The sequence below is a fragment of the Populus nigra genome, chromosome 18, assembly GCF_951802175.1.
Source record: "Populus nigra chromosome 18, ddPopNigr1.1, whole genome shotgun sequence".
NCBI lineage: Eukaryota > Viridiplantae > Streptophyta > Magnoliopsida > Malpighiales > Salicaceae > Populus > Populus nigra.
Window position 1 is genome coordinate 9,290,803 of NC_084869.1, and position 22,156 is coordinate 9,312,958.

General features: G+C 32.2%; 2 protein-coding genes across 2 annotated transcripts; both read left to right on the forward strand.

Annotated features, from left to right (window-relative positions):
* The first annotated feature begins 36 nt into the window (after positions 1-36).
* LOC133678834 (uncharacterized) lies at positions 37-5,065 on the forward strand. The gene is made up of 10 exons (XM_062101350.1): positions 37-190; positions 300-374; positions 486-572; positions 1,267-1,323; positions 2,969-3,061; positions 3,569-3,641; positions 3,752-3,827; positions 3,958-4,048; positions 4,260-4,376; positions 4,717-5,065. The coding sequence occupies exons 1-10, from the start codon at positions 140-142 to the stop codon at positions 4,723-4,725; spliced, it is 729 nt and encodes a 242-aa protein (XP_061957334.1). The 5' UTR covers positions 37-139; the 3' UTR covers positions 4,726-5,065.
* Positions 5,066-15,043: 9,978 nt separating this feature from the next.
* LOC133678457 (transcription factor WER-like) lies at positions 15,044-16,842 on the forward strand. Its single transcript, XM_062100753.1, has 3 exons — positions 15,044-15,274; positions 15,402-15,531; positions 16,389-16,842. Exons 1-3 carry the CDS (start codon positions 15,151-15,153, stop codon positions 16,771-16,773), a joined length of 639 nt encoding a protein of 212 aa, XP_061956737.1. The 5' UTR covers positions 15,044-15,150; the 3' UTR covers positions 16,774-16,842.
* Positions 16,843-22,156: the final 5,314 nt, after the last annotated feature.

Genomic DNA, 22,156 nt, shown 5'->3' on the forward strand with positions numbered 1-22,156 from the left:
GTTTGGGGAATATTTCAAGACCGCTCTTGTCAGATATTTATCATAAACGGTGCGTTTTAAGAATAGTATATAAATTCCCGCTTCCCTAAATTCCCTCCTCAGCGAAGAACGCACAGAGAAGTCTCAATCGCCGATAAATATGGAGAGTAAATCCTCCGGTTCGCCGGCGAGCTTTATTGATAACTTAGTGGTTGGTTTTCATATTCTTCTATACAGTTACAGATTAATTTCCAATTCGTACAGTTATGAGACTCAAACTCTCTCTCTCTCTCTCTCTCTCTCTCTGTGTCAAATTGTAGGTACCAGGAGATGTGGTTGTTGATCTTTCTAGCATGACTAACCAGACAATTAAGCTTGGTGGTGGGCTCCGTCAGGTCTATCTTTTAGGGTTTTTTTTTTAAAAAAAACTTTTGAATTTCTTGGACTGCAAAGTTTGTTTCTTTATTCAAAATTTGGTTTGAGTTTTGGTTTCTTTAATTTAACAGGACTCTGATGCTATATCTGTAATGAAAGCAGGGAAATTGAGGTTCTCAAAGCCAAATAAATATTGGGTTGAAACCTCCCAAAAGAGGGTATGCTTGCTTACTTACTGATTGCCTATTAGTTGGTGATGTGGGGAGCTGTGACTTTTGTTTTTCATAATATTATGGGCATATGCTTTAAATTTGTTTAAAATTACTCAACAATTTGAAAGGGACCACAGTAACGAGCTAAATGGGAGGGTTGATTTGTGTTAAATATTTTTGAATGGTTTGGAGAAAATAAAGGTGGGATTTGAAAGGCATTTCATTATTTTCTATGAGGAATGAACAGTTTTAGTGTTGGATTTTTTTTTATTTGTTAGTTATCTTATATTATAGTTTATGCACTGATGCCAACAGTGGATAATCTAGCAGACTGCTCAAAATTTAAATAATACAATACTTCTTTGTGATTGAGTTAGTATTTTGTGTGACTGCTGCTGCTGCTGCTATTTATTCTCTTTTAGTTGCCAATCTCAAAGTGATTTTATAGAAAAATTTTAATTTGCACATTAGTGAATTATGCTAAGATTACGGAAAGTTTCGTCCCTAAATCACTGTGAAAATTTCATTCATTCAGTGGATGGGATCCACACTGAGATCCCTTCATCCAATGAGTGGTATTATTATGCAAGTGATTTCAGGTAGGAACTTTATCTGTTTTATCTCACACATGACTTTAAATATTTTTTGTGGTTGATGTTCATTATCTTGTGTATGATGGTTTATTTGATTTTTTGTACAGTATGTGCCGTGTGCGGAGGACAGTGTTCTTGGAATTGTTGTAGACTCTAAATCAGATGTAAGCACTTTAAATATGAGCTATGTTGTGAGATTGATGCTATAAATCACTTGATGATTGCCATAACTTTCTTTCTGCTTTAGCTTTATGAAATAAGCCATCTCAATTTTTTTCCCTCCAAAAAGAAATAGGTTAAATTGGAAAGACCTGGAAAATATAAGTTTTATTATTGACATAAAATGAAGAATTGAATTAGGCTGGGTAGTTTTTGTTCATATCACTAAAGGGTATTTATACAAGATATATATCAATCATTTAGCTAAGTCAACTATACAATTGAATAGGCTACAATCTGGGAGCTAAAAGTTAGGTTAAAAATCAGCTAACTAATTGATAGTTGTATGCACCTAATATTTGTTATCTCTCCCCCTCAAGTTGGGGCATTTATATAACACATGCCCAACTTGGATAGCGAACTATGGAAAGTATCACTAGTAACAACATGAATCGTTATATCAGCCAACTGATTCACACTTTTAATATAAGAAATCTCAACCACACCAGAGTCGAGATTGTCTTTGATGTAGTTCATGTCAAGTTCAATATGCTTGATTCGATTATGCTAAATTCAGTTTGTTAGCAATCTCAGTAGCTGCTGTGTTGTCACAAAAGAGCACCATCGGTAAGTTCACCCAAGAGAATTAATTTTGAGCCAAGTAAGCTTTGTAATTGCATGATGGAACGCAAGTTACTTTGCTTCCACATTGGATAGTGATACCACATTCTATTTTTCACTCCAAGTTAGAATGTTTCACCAACAAAAGACACATACCCAAAGCTAGATTTTATATTTAATTTGGATCCAGTATATCCCACAATATCCAGGTGGTTATGTTGGGAGAACATAACACCTTTACCTAGAGAGGATTTCAGGTAAGCCAAGATACGATTCACTGCATCCATGTGTTGGTTATTTAGATTATGCATGAATTGAACCCAACAATAACTGCATATGATATGTCAGGTCCAATATGAGCTAGATAGATCAACTTCCCTGCCAACCTTTAATACCTTTTGTTAGTTGTTGGAATATGATCCGGATAGAAAGCAAGACCATGGTTTATCACAATAGAAGTATTTACAGGTTCACAGGTCGAGTTGCCAGTTTTGGTTAGGAGGTCTAATATGTGATGCAGGAGATTTTGGTCAAACACAAGTTGACCTCTTTAATGAGCAAAATTGACCGAACCAAATTGTGGCATAAATCAAAATAACCTGTTGATTTTATTAATTAGCTTGGAAGACATAAGGAAGCATAGATAGGAAAGATCTGATCTAGTCTATCTTCTTTCTAGCACTATTCTCTGTGATCAGTAACAGTAGACTGGTGACTGGATATTTGGAATTCATTGTAGTGAAGGGATATTACTAAATGCTTCAGCATGTACATTTTCCTGATTTGTGTACTTAATGTAATGTCTTTAAAACATTGCATTGGTTTTGCTGACAAGCCACCAGTGCTTATATTTGTTCTATTTATTTCTTCTTTCCATCTATTATGTCAAATGCTTGTTCTGTACGCTTCCCATGTCCTTCTCACAGTTGGTATATGCTTTCTCCTTAATTAAATTCTAGTGTTTTTCATCCATCTTGCATTATAATATATTATTAGATCCAAATGCTTGCCTTAACTTTTAATTTGCAGAACTTTCTTATCGACATAAAAGGACCTGCCTTGGCTTTTTTGCCTGTGCTTGCATTTGAAGGAGGGACCAGGAGAAACATACCCAAATTTGAGGTTCATACTCATCAAGTCATGTATCCATTAGTGGCATTGTTTACTTGGTCCATGCCTTAGTTTCTCATGTTCAAGGAAATCATATCAAATAGTTTGCAACTACGATATCTATTCAAAAATTCAAAAGTTTGAGTTTATAATCCCATCTTATTTTAATTGCATGGACTGCAGCCTAAATTTTGCTTGCCATCGTGGAAAACTAGAAATATCAGGATTCTGTAAAAGTGAAATTAATCATGATGAAACTTTATTTGCTGCAATTTGAAATATGACACCTGTGGAAATATATATATCATAATGAGGCTAGTATTTTACCAATTTAAGAATTCACCATCAGAAATCACAAAGTCTTGCAACTACCTTAACAGTGTCTGCCTTTTGGCTTGGCACCCAGTCTTGATTATTTCTTTCTTTTATTGTGCATAAATGAACAAAAAACTGTGGTTGAACACTTCAAACTGAAATTACACTGCTAATGTTTCGTTTTACCAATGCTGCTTGGAGCAGGCAGGTACCCTGCTCTATGTTCGAGTTGTGAAGGCAAATCCTGGAATGAATCCTGAGTTGTCATGCACTGATGGTTGGTTAATCAGCATGCTTGTTCTCGTGTCATATTACTGTTTGGTTTGTTTAGTGAATTATTGCTAACTATTTCTTGAGCTTTCTTAAAATTTTGTTTTTGTTTCATAGCCAGTGGGAAGGCAGCAGAATTTGGTGCCCTCAAAGATGGCTACATGTTTGAATGTTCAACTGGTCTATCAAGAATGTGAGACATCTCCCCATGTAACTTTTAATTGACTGAAGCCACTGCCTTAAGATTTTCACTGCATAACGAAATTACTTAGCTAGCTTACGTATTTATGTTTCATGATGGATATTTTTTTTTTCATGTTTAGGCTGTTGAGCTCACCAACATGTCCGGTTCTTGAGGCTCTTGGCAAGAAGCTCTCCTTTGAGATAGCAGTCGGCTTAAATGGCCGTGTTTGGGTATGATTTTTTGAGCAGTGTTACCATATTTATTTCCATTTTTTTTTGGTTTCCCTCACCCTTCCTTTGGTTCTTTTGTTTCATAGTCTCATCTTCTCTGCTTTAGGCATGTTTGCATTCATATACCAACTTTAAGACTGCTCTGTTTTGCTTGTGTAGAAGAGATCAAATTCTAATGATAATACCCTTTTCTTTTCGTTTATGACTATAGGTGAATGCTAATTCTCCATCAATAGTTATTATTGTTGCCAATGCAATCATGAATTCGGAGACTTTAAGTGGAGTGCAGCAGAAAATTATGGCAGAGAAATTGCTGCATAAAATTCAGGTGCTTGCATCGCATTTATGATTCAACCCTTTAATCATTTGACAGATTATTTGACTTTTAAAATGTGTTTTTGCTTGAAATGTATTAAAATATTTTTTTTATTTTTTAAAAATTATTTTTAATATTAACATATCAAAATAATTTGAAAAGATAAAAAAAAATATTAATTTGAAGTAAATAAAAAATAAATTAAAAAATTAGATTCTTTTTAAAAAAAAATTAAAAAAAAAAAACAAACAGGAATTATTCCTGTCATCCTTAGATTCATTTTCCCCCTTTTTCTTTTATTGAATCTTTTTTCCCCCTCGATTTCCTTGTAATAACAAAACTTCAACTGCAGAATGATTGAAGAACTGCAAACATTGTCTCTTGGATCCACCATATTAATTAATTGGAAGGGACAGGTTCATGTACGTAGAAGTTTGAAGACCAAAATATACGTCACCAGCTCATGGTTTCGGAGGCTTATAATGGCAAGTACTTCCTGAATGTACACGGGCTGTTGGAAGGAAAGTGTCACTTTTGAGATATTTGCCTATTCACTTCCGCTTTAAAAGATGCAAAATATTTTAAGCTGAGGATTCGGATTGATTCTCTCCAAGTGCTTATATAAGTCAACATTTTTGTAACTGTGGATATGTCGAGGCACTGAACTTCAATCAAATTTCGTTAATTGTTTGTGCTGGTAATTTGTTTATGTAACTTGTCAACAATTGTGAACACATTTTTCGTTGCATGCTTTATTTTGTCTTGCGGAGCCTCAAGTAGATAATCCGTGTTTCTATCGTGCCCTCTGGGTGGTATAGCTGTTGGGATTGGAGAGTTTGACTTTTGGATCCATCCCATCTGAGATGCAGAGTGGTCCCTTGCACTGTAGTTGCTATCGGGAGTCTGACACGTCTCGAACCACACCTTACGATCGTAAAATGGAGACAGAAAATGTGGTGCCTATTTTTGGCTTTACCGGCTGAAAATCTTTCACTTACCGGCTGAAAATCTTGTGGACGAGATATGACCCTTGAGAAACAGAGGTTCTTTCACTTAGCAAACAAAAGACCAAGAGAAGCAGGTAAAAATGTGCTTTCTCCACTGTCCTGCTCCCCTGAAATCTTTGAGATTGTCATGGAGGGTAAAAACAGAGCACCGAACATGATGCAAAAGGGATCTATGGAAAAAGAGAACCTTCCCTGCGTGCAACACAACTACTACATCAAAGTCTTATATTGCTAAACCCCCTCGCCTGGCGGGAGCTTGGGTTTTATTGTGGCAAGTTGATCCACCCAAATGGCCAAAACTCTTTGCCGGGTCAATCTGGAGTCGGGTCCGAGAACCCGAGAAACACGAATTCCAAGCTCATAGACTAGTGCCACTGTTAATGAATAAATTCACTGGCCAGTATAAAAATACTCAAAGGGAGTCTGTCTACTAGCTTGCTCGTGAAACCTTCATTAAATGGTTTCGTACTGAGGGTGATGTATGATTTGTTTTCAGGTATTATCTTTGCTGTATTAACTTAATTTCCAGGCCTCTTAAATGGTGTTGTATTTATCGCTGCAGCTGCATGTCGATTTTCTGACCTGTACAGTAAAGGCATGCATTTCGTCAACAATCTTGACCTCAAAAGCTTCACACCATGTACTCGAGCTAGAGAGGAATACGATACCCATCATAATTGTATTGAAAAATCTCCCTTTCACAAAGTATGCTTAATTTTGTATAATCTTCATAGCATTTGTTTTCATCAAATTTAAACTCCTGAAGGTGAATTTAAAACAATTTCTTCCTTTAATCCACCATTTTCTTATTTTCTCATCCATTAACCTTTTAAACAATAACCAGATAGTCAAAGGGGTTGGCAATCCATGGCACCGCAAGAAAGGTTGGTATTCCAAGTTCCAGCAGTTGCCGCATCAAATAATCTTTAAAAGGATCAATGGTTCAACTCCTCCCAGGAAAAAAACGAATAAATTAAATGGATGATGGGCCATTTCGAGAAAATAAGTGACAAGTATTTAATGCGGAACATGGCCTTCCTTGTTCATTGCTCCCATCTTTAACTGCATATACTGTCTTCTTTTTGCAATTTAGAAAAACAAAATCTTACAGTTCCCAATAAAGCACTCACCAGTCTATTCAGGCCAGTGCAGTGCAGGCACGGACTCTTATCAATCTCAACACTTCAGAAAGGCCTCTGCATCAACTCTCTCTGGAGTTTTTTAGCTTCTACTTCTGCAATGGTAAACACCCTTCCAACTTCTTTACATTGAAATCTGTTCATGGTAATCACGTGCTTGACCATCGCTGATATATAGCATTATGAATACTAGCACTTTGATTTTCGTAATTGTTGGTGTTCAATATGGTGATGTTACAGTGACGCATAAAAATGCTTCCTATGTCAAAATTGCTCGTGGATTACTGCGTAGTGTTGGTGTGGTTGGAAGTCCAACCAGGTCCAAGACAAAAAATAAAACAAAATAAAATCATCACAAGCTAATTTTGACGTAAAGGAGGAAATATATATGTGGGACAGCATGCTGGTACATAAAAATTGTGTTCCTGTGGATCGTGGATTGATCGGCCTGACTCCTGCAACAAAAGAACAGTTTAATCATGTACTGTCCAAATTAGTGGGAAAGAGATACCCATAGAATTTTGAGTTTTTTTTTTTCTCGGTACTTTTAAAAAATATGAAATAAAAAAATATTTAGAAAAATAGCAAAGTTTATAGAGTCGTGTTACCTGCTACTCTCTTAAATGCTAAAAATAAGCTGACACAACTTGTAATAAGAAAAGAGATGAGAGAGAAAAACAAGAAAAGAAAAAATTCTTAGAGACACATTGAAACTTTGATAATAACATCACCGGTATCGTTAGAAAGATATCAATGAGACTAATTCAATGACACCAAGGAAGGTCACGAATGATGACCAGAGTAGGGCACACGAGCAATCCAAATGAATCAGGGCCCATTTGCCTTCGGATAGCTTGTATAGCACACTCTAGTCACCGTTAGTAACCTTTCTTGCTGTCATTGAATTCATTTCGTCCAAATCTTTCTAACAGTACCGGTGATTTTATTATCGGAGCTTCATTGTGCCTCTAAAATATATTCTCTCTCTCTCTCTCTCTCCTTTTCTCTCTCTCATCACAAATTACAAGAAGGAGAGAGGAGAGAGAGAAAAACAAGGATAAAAAGAGAGAAATAGACCCCGGAAACACATCGAAACTCTGATAACAACATCACTGGATGAGTCGAATCCAACAACAGCAAGGAAGGTCACCAACAATGACTGGAGTGTGCCACACGAGTCGTCTGAAGGCAAATGAGCCCTAACACATTTAGATGGCTCTGTGGCTTACACCGATTACTATTCATGACTTTTCTTGGTGTCGTTAGATTCGTCTCATTGATATCTTTTCAATAGTGTTCGTGGTGTTGACATCGGAGTTTCGATGTGTGTCTGGAGTCTTTTTCTTTCTTTTCTTGTTTTTCTCTCCCTCTTCTCTTCTATTTCTTTACTGTAAATCATGTCAGCCTATTTTTAGCATTTGACAAAGTCACAGATGTCAATTGCGACTCTCTAAACTATATTACTTTCCTAAATATTTTGTTTACTGTGTTATTTTATCATTTTTTTAAGTGTTAAACTACAAAAATACTTTAGAATTTTAGCAAGTTTTTTTATATATATTTTAACACATTAAAAAAAAACTTAAAAATTAACATAGTGCAAAAAATACTTAGGAAAATAACACAGTTAAAAAGAGTAGCATATAACACTTGCGATTATCTCTAAATTATAAAATAATATATAAAAAATGAAATTGAGGAGAAAGGAGAGAGGAAAAATAACAAAAAAAAAGACCTCAGAGGCATACCGAAACTCTCGTGATAACACCACTCGTATCATTAAAAATATCTCAATGAAATAAATTCAACAATACCAAGAAACCTCATTAATAAAGATTGAAGTGGGTCATACGAGCTACCTAAAGGTTGTGGGGCTCACTTGCCTTTGGGTAAATCGTGTGTCTCATTCTTGTCACCGTTGCTAATCTTTTCTAGTGTCATTGGATTCATCTTATTGAGATTTTTCCAATAGTACCAGTAATGTCATCGTATGAGATTTTGTTTTCCTCTAAGATCTTTTCTTTATTTATTTTCTTTCTCTCCTCTCTCTTTATAAATTACAAAAAGAAGAGAAGATAGAGAAAAAACATAAAGAATAAAAGAAAAGACTTTGGAAGCACATCAATACTCTAATAACAACATCAGCAGTACCATAAAAGATCTCAACGAGATGAATCCAACAATATTAGGGAAGCTCACAAACAGAGATCATAGTGGGGGACACGAGCTTCTCGAAGGCATGAGCTCCGCCACCTCTGGGAAGCTCGTGTGCTCCACTCCAATCTGTGTTAATGAGATTTCTTAGTATCGTTGGATTTGTCTCATCGAGATTTCTCTAATAGTACCAGTAATGTCATCATCGGAGCTTCGATAAGTCTTTGAAGTTTTTAATTTTTTTTTATCTCCTCTCATGAGGGAGTGGATAACTAATGTGGCACATGGGTGGACATGTCCTAAAAACTACTAAGTTCATGGGGGGGATATGTAGTTAATTGCCCAAGTCTTTGCTAGAAAGTGGAGAGAGTTTTCAAATGTAACTTCTACGTAGTTTTATTATAAGTAGGTTGTAAAATATATTATGTAGTATGTAATACCTTATAGGTAAAAGATATATTATACATATCACTCATAAGGACTTACGTATTCCTTTGATGAGTTTAATAAATGTTGGAAAATATTCTTGTAAATTATTATGCACTACATATCTGCATGTGTGTTTCATTTGTTTATAATGAGTGAGCTGTAGGAAACCTCTATTGGGGTGTGAAACTCTTAATTGTAGGCAAACATGAGCAATTGATGAGGTAAGGTTGAATTTTATTGGGGCTATATCGCTACATAATGGGAAAAAATTTGAGTGAAACATTTATCCCTATAATAATTGGTATAAGAGAGTTTTTCGTTTTAAAGCTTGGAAAGCTTTATAGCCCAAATCTATATGTAAAGTAACCAAGTAGCTACAAAAATAATTCAAAAAATATTGACACACACATCTTGAAAGCTTGATAGGGTCTATTATAGAGGATGTAGATCACTCAATAGATGATAGGCCAATAGTTTTCACACGGGACATCTTAACAAAACAAAGGGTAAAAATAGAAGAAACAAAATATCGCATCCTAGTTTTATAGTAACTAGAAAACCTTATCTGGTCTTTTAGAAGTTTTAGGCGAAGGGCTAGTTATGTAATAAAAAAGATAACTATCACCCTATATATCATACCTAAAACAAACTATATTTTTGTTTTAAAAAAAAATGAATGGTGTTTATTATGTTCGGAATTGCCTAAACTAACATGTTTTGTTTAAAAGTCTAAATTAAGGGAGTGGTTTTTATTTAGAAATGAGAAGGGCTTGATCCCCATTTAGAAAATGTTCAAGCATTGGACTTGCTAGAATGGTGAGTTATTTGACGGATGTTGACCTATAATAAATATGTGGTTTGAATGCCACCACTCATTCTTAATGGGCTTTTATGGGATTAAGTCGATCCGACCTAACTTGCTCACAGTATCAATGAAGATATTTTAAATATAAAACAAATAACACATACCAACATGATTATAAACATGTATTCACAAATTCAAATATTCGATAATAATCATCCAAGGATACAAGTAAAAAAAGGACCCTCTAACCCTGGGTTGAATTTTTAAAATAAATGACAGCTTATATGCCATAACAAACACAATAATAAAAACCATATAATAAATAACATAGACATGTACTTGCTAATTTAAACACTTGACAGTTAACATGTAAAGATGAAAGCCAGGAATAGGTCATCTAATCATGAATTGAGTTCTCAAAATAGATGATAACTTATACACAAATATAAACAATTATATATGCATAAAACTTTTGCATTGAGACCTAAACATTATGAATCAAGTAAACTAAAAATCAAATATGATCCTCTTAACCCTATCATGGATATTGATTCTAACCTTATCTCGTCTTGAAAAAATGATGCCCCATAACTTTATACTCCCAAGCTTACCATGCAATGACGTGGACTCCAACATCTCAAATATCTATCATAATACCCATAAAGAATCAATAAAATTATAAATTATTCAAGATAAATAAAAATTTATTCCGGTTTGAAAATAACCTTCGAAAGATATTGGAGTTGACTTGAGATTATTGAATAAAGACTAGAAAATGTTGACGTATGGGCTCACATGCTTGCACATCTAGTACATGTGGGAAGGTTGTGGCACACGTGTTTCACGCACCGAATTTGACTTGCAAAGAAAGAACAGAACATTTTGATTTGAAGAATTTTGGGTTGATTTTTTAGGCGAAAGGATTTTTATTTAGGGATGATCTATTTTATGAATTTTGGGTTGGAGAATGGAGTAGGATTAGAATTCTAGGATTGTTTGGTTTTCGTGTGTTTTTAGTGAGGGGAAATGGCTATCATGGACTGCTAAACTTCTAATGAGAGGGGCATGGAGGATCATGAATATTGTTCATTTCCAAAGAAGACGGAGGAAATGGTTTTTTTTTTGTCAAATTAGCATAGTAAACTTAAAAATTTAGGGGAATGACATCATTTGAAAAACATTTGGTGAAATGACATAGGTCGACCTTGTCGCCCTTGTGAAGGGCGAAATTAACAAAATGTCATGTTTCTAAAGTGTAATAACTTAAGATGTCGCGCTTCACAAGGGCGATATCAATTAAAATTTAAACATTTCAAACACCATCAACACACAGACACCCCCCTCTCTCTTGAAAAAAAAACTCATCATCTCCCTCATATCTCTCTTAAAAAACTTGTTCATCACTTATATTTTGCCTTTAAAACAACTAAAAATTGAACTCATTCTAGTCTTTAAGCATCATTTGATGTTTTTGTATTGAAAATCCCGGGGCTAGTTATGATTATGGAATACGAGAATATGTTGAGTTTAGTTATAATTTGTTAATTGTGGTTATTATGGTTTTTTTATTTTTTTTACCGAAGTAAAATTTTAGGTATAGTTCTTATATAGAGGAAACTCTGTCCAAATTTTGATGAAATTATAACTATTTTAACTCTATAAAATCATAAAGTAAATAAAATTCAGATTAATAAAAACTATGATTTTATCAACTTTTTCAGGTTTAAAACATGGAAATGACCTAAAACCTTATAGTTTGGTTATTGTCCAACCGTTTTATCAAATGTCAAGCTATTTCTCAAAATGATCTCCTTGAGAATGCCACGGTTTTAAACCATGACATTGAATCAGATGTCATGGTTAAAAAACATGACATTTCATTAATGTCACGGTTCTGAACCTTGTCATCAGTTGTCGCAGTTTTGAAACGCGATATATATCAAATATTTTGGTTCTCAACCATGACATTATTGAAATGTCACATTTCTGAACTATAATATCCTTAAATTGTGATATTTTTCAAAAAAAATTTCATATGTGTCATTTCATATTTAATTATATTTTGAGTGTTAATAGACCAATTTAATCGAGGAAATGGTAATGAGTAAATGTTTTTGAGGTCAATATAAGGGAGATGGTAGAAAAGCTATTGTGAACGCGAGGTATGGAAGATTGAGAGAACTATTGGTTAGTGTGGGTATAATGGTGTCTAATGGAAGTCTATTGTTGCTATAGTGGTGACTAATGATTGAGTTTTAACAAAATGATTTATGTTTTTTTTTTGTTCTTACAGGATGTATTTTTCAAAAAGAGTGTTATATATATATATATATATATATATATATATATATCTTTTTTAATATTTTTGTATGATTTTACCCTATATTTATGATGTTCTTTAAGCTTTTATAGTATCGAGTTTCCTGTTAAAACTAGAAAAATTAAAAGATTTTAATATTCTTACCGTATTGGATAATAATCTTTAATTAAAAAATTTTATGGTTAAAAATTGATTTATTTCATTTTCTTACATGTTCAGAATCTCCTATAAATATTCTTATTAAAGTCACAACTCTTTCAATTTTGTTTGATCCTATATTTATTTTTCTTTCCTCATTTATATAATCTTTTATTATAATATTTGATTCTCCATCATTTTGGTCCCGTTTTCTTCGGTGGTCATCATTTCAATCCTTGGTTCATTTTATTTTATTTTTTATTATAAAAACTTACATGGAATAAAATAAATAGAAGTACAAAAAATCTTAAAATGACCATCAATTGGCTAAATCACCTCTAAGAGACATTGTTTTAGGAAATTTAAAATACATTGGAAAAAATGAAGGAAAAAAGGAGTTATGATTACAATAGCCATTGAAAACACACACAAAAAACGTGAACTTACAACAGAAACAAGTTGATGGTTATAAGCCACAAACACTTCCATTAATATGAGCACTTCTAGGCCCAAATTGTAAAAACCAAAACCCTTTGATGGGGTAAGGAGTTCTAAGGAATTAAAGAACTTTATACAAGACATAGTAGTATTTCAATGTTTCTAAGATTAGTTTGGGTGAGCAAGAGGACATCAATACAATGTTCCTTGTAGGTGATGTGAAGTTGTGGTGGAGGACAAGAACCAAGAAAGATTTAAATGGTGGACGACCTAAGATTGATACATGGGAATGTTTGAAGGGACTTAAATGCTGGGTGAAATACATTCAGCATGTGACGTTCACGCATTTCACTCGACGATCACAATCCAATATGGATAACTAGAACAAATGTGTTCACGGTTCCATTATCACGGACATTAGCGACTCCATTCCGTTCGTTTTGCATTCAAAGCGGATGTATGATTTTTTTTTATTACATACATTTTTTTATTAGTTGTTTTTTATAAATATATTTAACTAACAACATTTTTTTTATTATAGGCTATGGTTCTTGGACGTGACCCAAACCCAATGAAGCTTTTTATTGAAATGCATGTGCGGGGTGATGACCATCAAAAAGAGATGCAATAGTTCGTTGATAATCGAGATTAACACTTTGTGGTATGTTGGTTTTCAATTATTTTTTTTCTTAAGTTATTATTTCCTTGAATTTAATTAATTTATTTTTTCTTTCCAAGCTACATATAACAACCGATTGAAGGAGAGATACGAGGACGATCATTTGACCCTTCCGGATATCGATCCAAATTTATGGTTGGAGGTAGGATCGTCTGGTGGACCCAATAGAAATCAGGTGTAAGGACTCTCTAACACTACAATTGAGAACTTGCGGACAACTTGTACTGCTTCGATCATTGGATGTTTGCAATCAATTTCAAGCATTCAAACTTTGAAGTTTGCAGCGATGTTAGACTAATAGGTATAGGATTGGACGACCCATCTTAAAGATAAATATGAACGACTCACTGCTAATTATAAAGAACACCGCTGATTGATAACGGAGATGAGATCATATATGAGTGATTCATGTGCACCCTCTAATTAACCTCACGGTCCCGATAATGACCAACCTCCTTCTCTATTTTATATTTATTCTATTTGAACATACAAATGTTTAATTTTGTAATAGATATTTGATTTTTATACTAATTTATTCTATTTTAATTATTTTTCTACTTTTATTCAATATTTTTTTTTGAAAAATATCTTTAAAATATTACTGAGGGGATTACTGACGGCACAACTCTGTCGGTATATTCTTGAGAGTTAGAAAAAAATTACTTCAAATATCACTACTATTGTTAATGCATCGATGAAATTATAAAAGGTATTTTGTCGGTGATATATTATATTTATCAATGAATATACTGATAAAATAAAGCAAGTAATTTATTTTGGCATACTTTATTTGTAAATTTATTAATATATTTATTAGTGACAAACTCATCAATAATTCATAAATTACCAACAAAATTTTTTTTATCGGATTATTTCTATCGGTGAGTCCATCTTAACATTTATACCAACGGGCAACTTGAGGCATTGCAAGAAGATAATTAGATGCTTTGGACACATCGATGTATGTAACGACCAGATATAAAGAGATAAAGATGTTTAATGCTGTGTTGGCCATGGGTATAACGCATGCTTTATGGTTAACAAATTGGTATATTGCGTACAAAGATTCTTGTAAATTATTGTGCACTAAATATTTGCTTTTGTCCCCTTGTTTACAACGAATGAGAGGTTGACAAAAAAAAAAGATTTGGTTTGTGGGCAAACACCAGGAGGCAGAAATTTGAGTGAAAGATTTACCCCTAGCCTTGGCCCACACGGTAATTTGGGAGTCTGCCTGTGAACGTGAAATGACCGGAGAATCGAAGGTGGCCTGACAATTGAAAAGGCCCATAGATTTATTATGCGTTATCGTTTATGTAATGAACAAAAGCCCATCTGGCCGCTATAGGCCGACGAGAGTACCACTGATAGTGATATTGTTGTATCGAACTTCATGACAAATAATATATATAATTTAATTCAAAATGCATGATTAAGAAAAAAATAAAAAAAGGGTACACGAATCAGCAATAATTTTGGGAACAGACGGTGGCCACATCCACAATCATACACTCTCTATCCATCCATGAACCATGACTAGTATATAAATACCCTCCATATCCGCAGACGAGTTCCATTCCAGATTACAGAACATCTTTCGAGCTACCAACTCTCTCCAGAAGGGGTTTGTTAACGTGCATATCCCTCCATATTCTGTAACATTTCTCTGCGACAACAATGCAAGGAGCTGGGAATGGTGAGTATAGAAAAGGGTTGTGGACAGAGGAGGAGGACAGAATCTTAACGGATCACGTAAAGGTGCATGGCAAAGGGAAGTGGAATCAGATAGCAAAAGTCTCAGGTACTTAGGATTTCTCTTTTTAATCTTTGCCTATAGAAGGAAATGCTAGCTTTAATTAGTACTTGTGGCATGTTTCTTTTTACCAGCTAATTAGAAGATTTGTTTGTGTTTGAATATTGCGATTTAGGCCTCAAGAGATGTGGCAAAAGCTGCAGGTTAAGATGGATGAATTATCTAAGCCCTAGTGTTAAGCGCGGCGTTTTCTCTGAAGAAGAAGATGACCTTATCATCAGGCTCCATAAGCTTCTTGGCAACAGGTTTCTCTTCTTCTCTTACGGTTATATAAATTCTGAGTTAGCATAATTAGAATATCTGGTTAAGACTAATCACAGATATAACCTCCTGATTCATTCTCTCAGCTTATACTTATCAAGTCTTATAAGTTAATTATCTCATTTTAATATTTGCTTGATGCACAGAGGATGGCCACAATATCATGCGTTTCTGGGCAGCATGAATTCATATATATATATAGCATGTGTGATGATTCTATTATCTCACAATATCTACTAGCTAGGAGATGATCATTTATATAGCATGGGGTCTTCTCTTTTTTTTAAAAAAGACATCATAGGTAAACAAGGACAAAACCCATTTACGCTGCTCTATCGGCTGAGCTAGGACAATACATTTTTTGGGAGACAAGGCTGGCCCTGTCTTCTAAAGAGGAGCTGTAACCCACATTAGCTGCAACAATATATTTTGAAAAGTCTACCATGTGCGGATATGATTTCACAAAAATGCGAAAAAGGACTCTCGTGATTCTTAGCAGAGGTGAACATGCGCGCGCAGCTTAAATTGCAAAATTTTAATGTGTAAAATCATTTTCATCAAAATTATCGTATGTAGGTTGATAGCGAAAAATGGCCATGCTTTTCTTTTACCTATGCCTGTATTCTATGGCTCTATATACCCATGGTTTACTCTTAGTTCTTACTTTACCAGAGGACACCATCATTTTTTACTGTTTCCACCATGTTCCTAGCTGCCATATCTTTTGAATTGTCTTCTACAATATTATTGTACGTTAAGTTTCATTGTGGGATAATTTGCTTTCTATGATTAAGTTAACATACCAAATATATATTCTTATACTTTCATTTATTATTCTTAGGTGGTCTTTAATTGCCGGTAGAGTTCCGGGAAGGACAGATAATCAGGTGAAGAATCATTGGAACACTCATTTGAGCAAAAGACTTGGGATCAAACAGAAAAAATGTAAAGTTAGTGCTTCTTCATCAAAATTTTCTGAAAAATTAGGGGCGAATTCTAAGAAAAAATTAAGTTCAAATGATGAACCAATTTTATGTCCTGAAATTCAAACGGAGACACAAGACAATTCTGAAAAAGTAGAGGAAATGACTAGCTCGCAAGACCCTGTATTGTTCGGTGATTGCTATGATAATTTTTGGCTTTCCAATGATGACCCATTTTCTTGTTCCCCTAATGTAATGGAATTTCTAGACCAGTCTCTTGATCTCTTATGGTATAACTTGTAATTAAAGCTCCGGGTTTTTTTTTTCAATAGCTGTTTTAATAAATAATTTTTTTTGGTTTTTCTGTAATAATTAACTTGACATACATACATACATACATACATATATATATATATATGCATACATACATACATATATATATGCATATATATATATGCATACATATATATATATATATATGCATATATATAATCAAGTGTTCACATATTTGATATCTTGAAATGAGGTTTTAGGATTTTCAGCAATTCATTGGAAACATAAGCATACCTTCGACAAGCAAACAAACATGCATGCAAGGGATGCATGTGGTGATAAGTCATCCATCTATCTTTTATGGCCGTACCCTATGGGAATGCATGGCTTTTTCGAGAAATAAGGCAAGTCTTGCTGCGAGATACATATGCTTGATTAATCCAGACTTCTGAAACTTTCAAAATTAATTGTATTTAGAGAATGGTGATTAGGCAACTCATGAGAAGGGATAATCTGATTGAAAAGAAATTAAAATTTATTTTTTAAAATGAATAACTTAAAAGATGTAATAAAATAATGATAAAATGATGAAAATAAAAACAAATTAAAATTTGATAAAAGAGTTAAGAATCAAAATATTGAGAACCAGACCTTAAATATTATCAAACTTTAAATTGAAGGGTAAGATTTAAAAAAAAATCAAATTCACAAAAGAATCCAAGATAAAAGTAAAAGAATGAGGATTAGATTTGAAAAAATTGAAAATGAAAATTATGGATTCAATGATGAAATTGAAAACAAATTAAGATTTGATAAAAGACCTACCAATCAAACTTAGAAATCAAAACGTTAAGAATCAAATCTAAAATGTCATAAAATAAGAGGACAAACCATATTGTTTTTAACGGCTAACATGAAATTAAACAGGGAAGAGAGAGAAAAAAGAAAAGGAAAAACAAGAGACAACCGATGACAAACCATCAAGTCTATCACACTTGTTGCCCTGCATGGAAGGGGGCGTTGTGGAGCTTCAAACATTGTAGTGGAAGCTGGTGTTTCTTAATTGAACAACTTAATTGTCGCTCGAAGAGTGTGAAACCGCTTTATATACTAGCACGTGTGTAGTACACGCTAACAACTTTTTTAAAAAATAATTTTTCAAAATGAAAAAAGGTTGAATTGCCCTCGGGCCCAACTTAATAATAACAAAAAAAAATCCATAGAAAATGACAAAAACACCCCTTAACACAAGGCTTAGAAAATTTGACTTTAGAGACAATTTAGTCAATCTAATTTTTAAAATAAAGTTGAAAACCAAAATGTCCCTTAATGCTAATTAAATGAAAATAACATTTAAGGGTAATTTAGTATTTTTACTTTGAAATATATATATATATATATATATATATATATATATATATATATATATATAATTTAAAAATTATTCAAGCACAACGCTAAATGATTTCTCAGTTTCATTAAATTTTAATTTTCATTGAGCTCTGGTTTTTTAAGAGAATTTTTCTGTAAACTTAACTCATTTTTCATATAAAATAGATTTTACAGTATTAACCTAATTTTAATTTGTACTTATTTTTCAAGGGCCAGATACCTATTTTCCAGCTACTAAAGTCACCGATGGAGTCACAATATTTTACCAATTAATATGTTATTTTTTCTCTGGATTTGTTGAAATTAGAATTAGAATTATATTTTTTTATATTTTATGTTCTCTTACTAAATGATATCTTCATCTATTTAAACCCAAAAATCGTTTGACAATAAAAATATATTTTTTTAATTTGTCAAATATAAATTTATTATTTTATGTTTTTATATGTTTAATCATATATATATATATATATATAATTTCTCTAACAGCAGGAAATCTTATTAGAGTTTTAAGGGACTTCTAGAGAGAGTAGAATTATTTCTTTCAAAGATGGTATAGGATATAGCTTTTGTTTGTTTTTTTTATTTAAAAGTACTTTTGAAATTGTTTTTATTTTTTTTAAATTAATATTTTTTTAGTATTTTCAAATTATTTTAATGTGTTGATATTAAAAATAATTTTATTAAAATAAAAAAATATATTTTAATATATTTTTAAATAAAAAATACTTTAAAAATCAACTAAAAAATACCTATAGCATGTATTCTAGAATCTACAGGGTAGGTGACAAATTTCATGCAAATAATATAACTTAGAGGCTGACTGGATCTTATAGACAGAGTGGAAGAAAAACGAGACAAAGTAGAAAGGGACTGGGATATATAACACATGAACTGGCAAGTCAGAAAGCATGTTTATCAGACAATTAATAACCTATTTAAGGATAATAATTGATATTATAAGATATATTAGTCCTTAAGGATAAAGAAGACAAGACAGCTGATAATGATACTGATAGGAGAGGACTAGAAGACATGATTTAGCTAGATTTTTATCACTTAACTGTGAATGACCAGTAGACAACAGACAACAAACGATTGAATATTTTAATTGAATATTTTATTAATTTTAATTAGAATTACTTTTGCTTTACGATTATATATTATTATCATGATGTAAGTTGTACTAGTTACGGTACCGCATGATACCAGGTTAATTTTTTTACATAAAAAATATTAAAAAAATCAAGATTTAAAAGTATTAGATTTTTTTATAAAATTATATCTAAGAGTTTTATGTTTGACTACAACGTCTGACTCAAGAGTAATATTTATAATAATATTAAACTGGAAAGACTCAAGTTTAAGTGAGTTTGACTGCAATATCATACCCAATAGTCTTGGATATGGGTCTAGCTGCAAGGTTATGTCATAAAAGTGTGATACTTAAATAGATTAATTAAAAAGAAAAAAAAAACCAACATGAAAAAAAAACTAATGAAGAAAAAGAAAAAAAACTGAATTAACTGAGTTAACCTGTCAAACTTGAGATCCGTGTCATGAAAGTCTGATATCTAAATAGAAAAAAAATTAATATTCAAACTAAATAAAAAAAGTTTATTAAAAAGAAAAAAAAGAAGGCATCAACCTTTTCACTGTGGATTGTACTGTGCAGTTCACAGTAAAGGCATAAAAAGAAAAAAAAACAAAAAAAAAACTAAAGACATTAGCTTTTTCACCGTGAACTGCATACAATATTAAAAGATGAAATCGGAAGAACAAAACTAATGAGGAAAAAGAAAGACAATCTGAATCAACTGGGTTAACCCGTCAAACTTGGGATCTGTGTCATGAAAGTCTAATAATTAAACAGAAAAAATTTAATATTAAGAAACTAAATTAAAAGAATAATTACAAAACAAAAAAAAAGGAAGAAAAAAAGATAAAAAAAAAAAGTAACTAAAGACATTAGCTTTTTCACCGTGAACTGCATACAATATTAAAAGATGAAATCGGAAGAACAAAACTAATGAGGAAAAAGAAAGACAATCTGAATCAACTGGGTTAACCCGTCAAACTTGGGATCTGTGTCATGAAAGTCTAATAATTAAACAGAAAAAATTTAATATTAAGAAACTAAATTAAAAGAATAATTACAAAACAAAAAAAAGGAAGAAAAAAAGATAAAAAAAAAAGTAACTAAAGGCATCAGCTTTTTCACTGTGAATTGCACTGTGCAGTCTACAGTAAAAGGCTTAAAAAGAAAAAGAAAAAAAAACAAAACAAAAGTATACGCCACATGTTATTTATTTTCTTGCATAAAAAATATCAAAAAAAGCTAAGATCTAAGAGTGTTATGTCTTTCTGCAAAGATATAGCCAAGAGCTTTTGGTCTAGCTGTAACGTTTGACCCAAGAGTAATATTTATAATATTTATAATAATATTAAACTTACATGACTCAAGTTTAAGTGAGTCCGATTGCAACATCGGACCCAAGAGCCTTGGATGTGGGTTTGGCTGCAAGGTCGTGTCATAAAAGTGTGATAATTAAAAAGAAAAAAATAAAGAAAAAAAACCAACAAGAAGAAAAAAAAAACTAATGAAGAAAAAAAATCTGAATTAACTGGGTTAACATTTCAAATCAGGTTAACCTGTCAAACCTTAGATTCATGTCATGAAAGTTTGATAACTACATAGAAAAAAAATTTGACAGGTTAACCCACAATTAACTGGGTTAACCTGTCAAGCTCGGGATACGTGTCATGAAAGTCTGATAATTAAATAGAAAGAAAGTTAACATTAACAAACTAAACTAAATGAAAAAAATTAATTAAGAAGAAAAAAAGGAAAAAATATAAAACTTCGGGTTAACTCGTCAAACCAGGTTAACCCGTCATACTCGGAATCCGTGTCATGAAAGTCTGATAACTAAATAAAAAAAATTTACCATTAACAAACTAAATTAAACAAAAAAAATTTAAAAGAAAAGAAAACAAAGAAAAAAGCAAAAAAAAACTCATAAAGGCATAAAAAACAAAAAAAAAGGGAAAAAATGAAAAAAAAAATTATTATTATTATTATTATATAATAATAATAATAATAATAATTATTATTATTATATATAAGTATAATTAAAAGGCGTGGGGAAGCTACAGTGCTTTCCCACGCCTTTTAGTATATTGTTAATAATATGACTAGACAGGTACTGTGCTATGACAAGAGATCAGTGACATATTATTAAGAATACTCTAAAAGGGGTGGGGAAATTACTGTAGCTTTCCCCACGCCTTTTATTTTTGTTGTACTACTATTAGAAACAGTGAGCCACATCTGCATATTTCTTTGGTTCTCGAAGAATTCTGCCACCAACCAAACCAAGCATTGGCGCAAAGAGTATATGTTAATCAAGCTTCAGTGACAAGCATGAGCTCTTATTATTATTATTATTATTATAACATATACTAAAAAGCTTTTTTATTTTTTATTTTTTTTGTTCCTTTTCTTTTAATAAATTTTTTTGTTTAATTTAGTTTGTTAATAATCAATTCTTTTCTATTTAATTATCAAACTTTCATGATATGGATTCCAGATTTGACGGGTTACCTCAATTAATTCTAGATAACCTGTCAATTTTTTTTTTCTATTTAGTTATTTAACTTTCACGACACGAATTCAAGATTTGATGGGTTAACCAGTTAACCTGCTTTGACAGGTTAACCCAGTTGATTCAGATTTTTTTTCTTTTTCCTCATTAGTTTTTTTCTTCCGATTTCATCTTTTAATATTGTATGCAGTCCACAGTGAAAAGGTTGATATCTTTAGTTTTTTTTTGTTTTTTTTTCTTTTAATATTGTATGCATCACCTTTTTTTTTCTTTTTAATTAATTTTTTTATTTAGTTTGTTGATATTAAATATTTTTTTATTTAGTTATCAAACTTTCATGATACAGATTTTAGGTTTGACAGGTTAACCCATTTAATTTAGTTTTTTTTTCTTTTTCTTCATTAGTTTTTTTCTTC

Bases quoted from the DNA above. Each gene is read 5' to 3' on its own strand.
- LOC133678834 (XM_062101350.1), top strand. From the start codon at position 140: ATGGAGAGTAAATCCTCCGGTTCGCCGGCGAGCTTTATTGATAACTTA. The intron at 375-485 runs GTCTATCTTTTA...TTAATTTAACAG, and splicing joins TTGGTGGTGGGCTCCGTCAG to GACTCTGATGCTATATCTGT. The intron at 1,324-2,968 runs GTAAGCACTTTA...TTTAATTTGCAG, and splicing joins TTGTAGACTCTAAATCAGAT to AACTTTCTTATCGACATAAA.
- LOC133678457 (XM_062100753.1), top strand. From the start codon at position 15,151: ATGCAAGGAGCTGGGAATGGTGAGTATAGAAAAGGGTTGTGGACAGAG. The intron at 15,275-15,401 runs GTACTTAGGATT...ATTGCGATTTAG, and splicing joins TCAGATAGCAAAAGTCTCAG to GCCTCAAGAGATGTGGCAAA. The intron at 15,532-16,388 runs GTTTCTCTTCTT...TATTATTCTTAG, and splicing joins CATAAGCTTCTTGGCAACAG to GTGGTCTTTAATTGCCGGTA.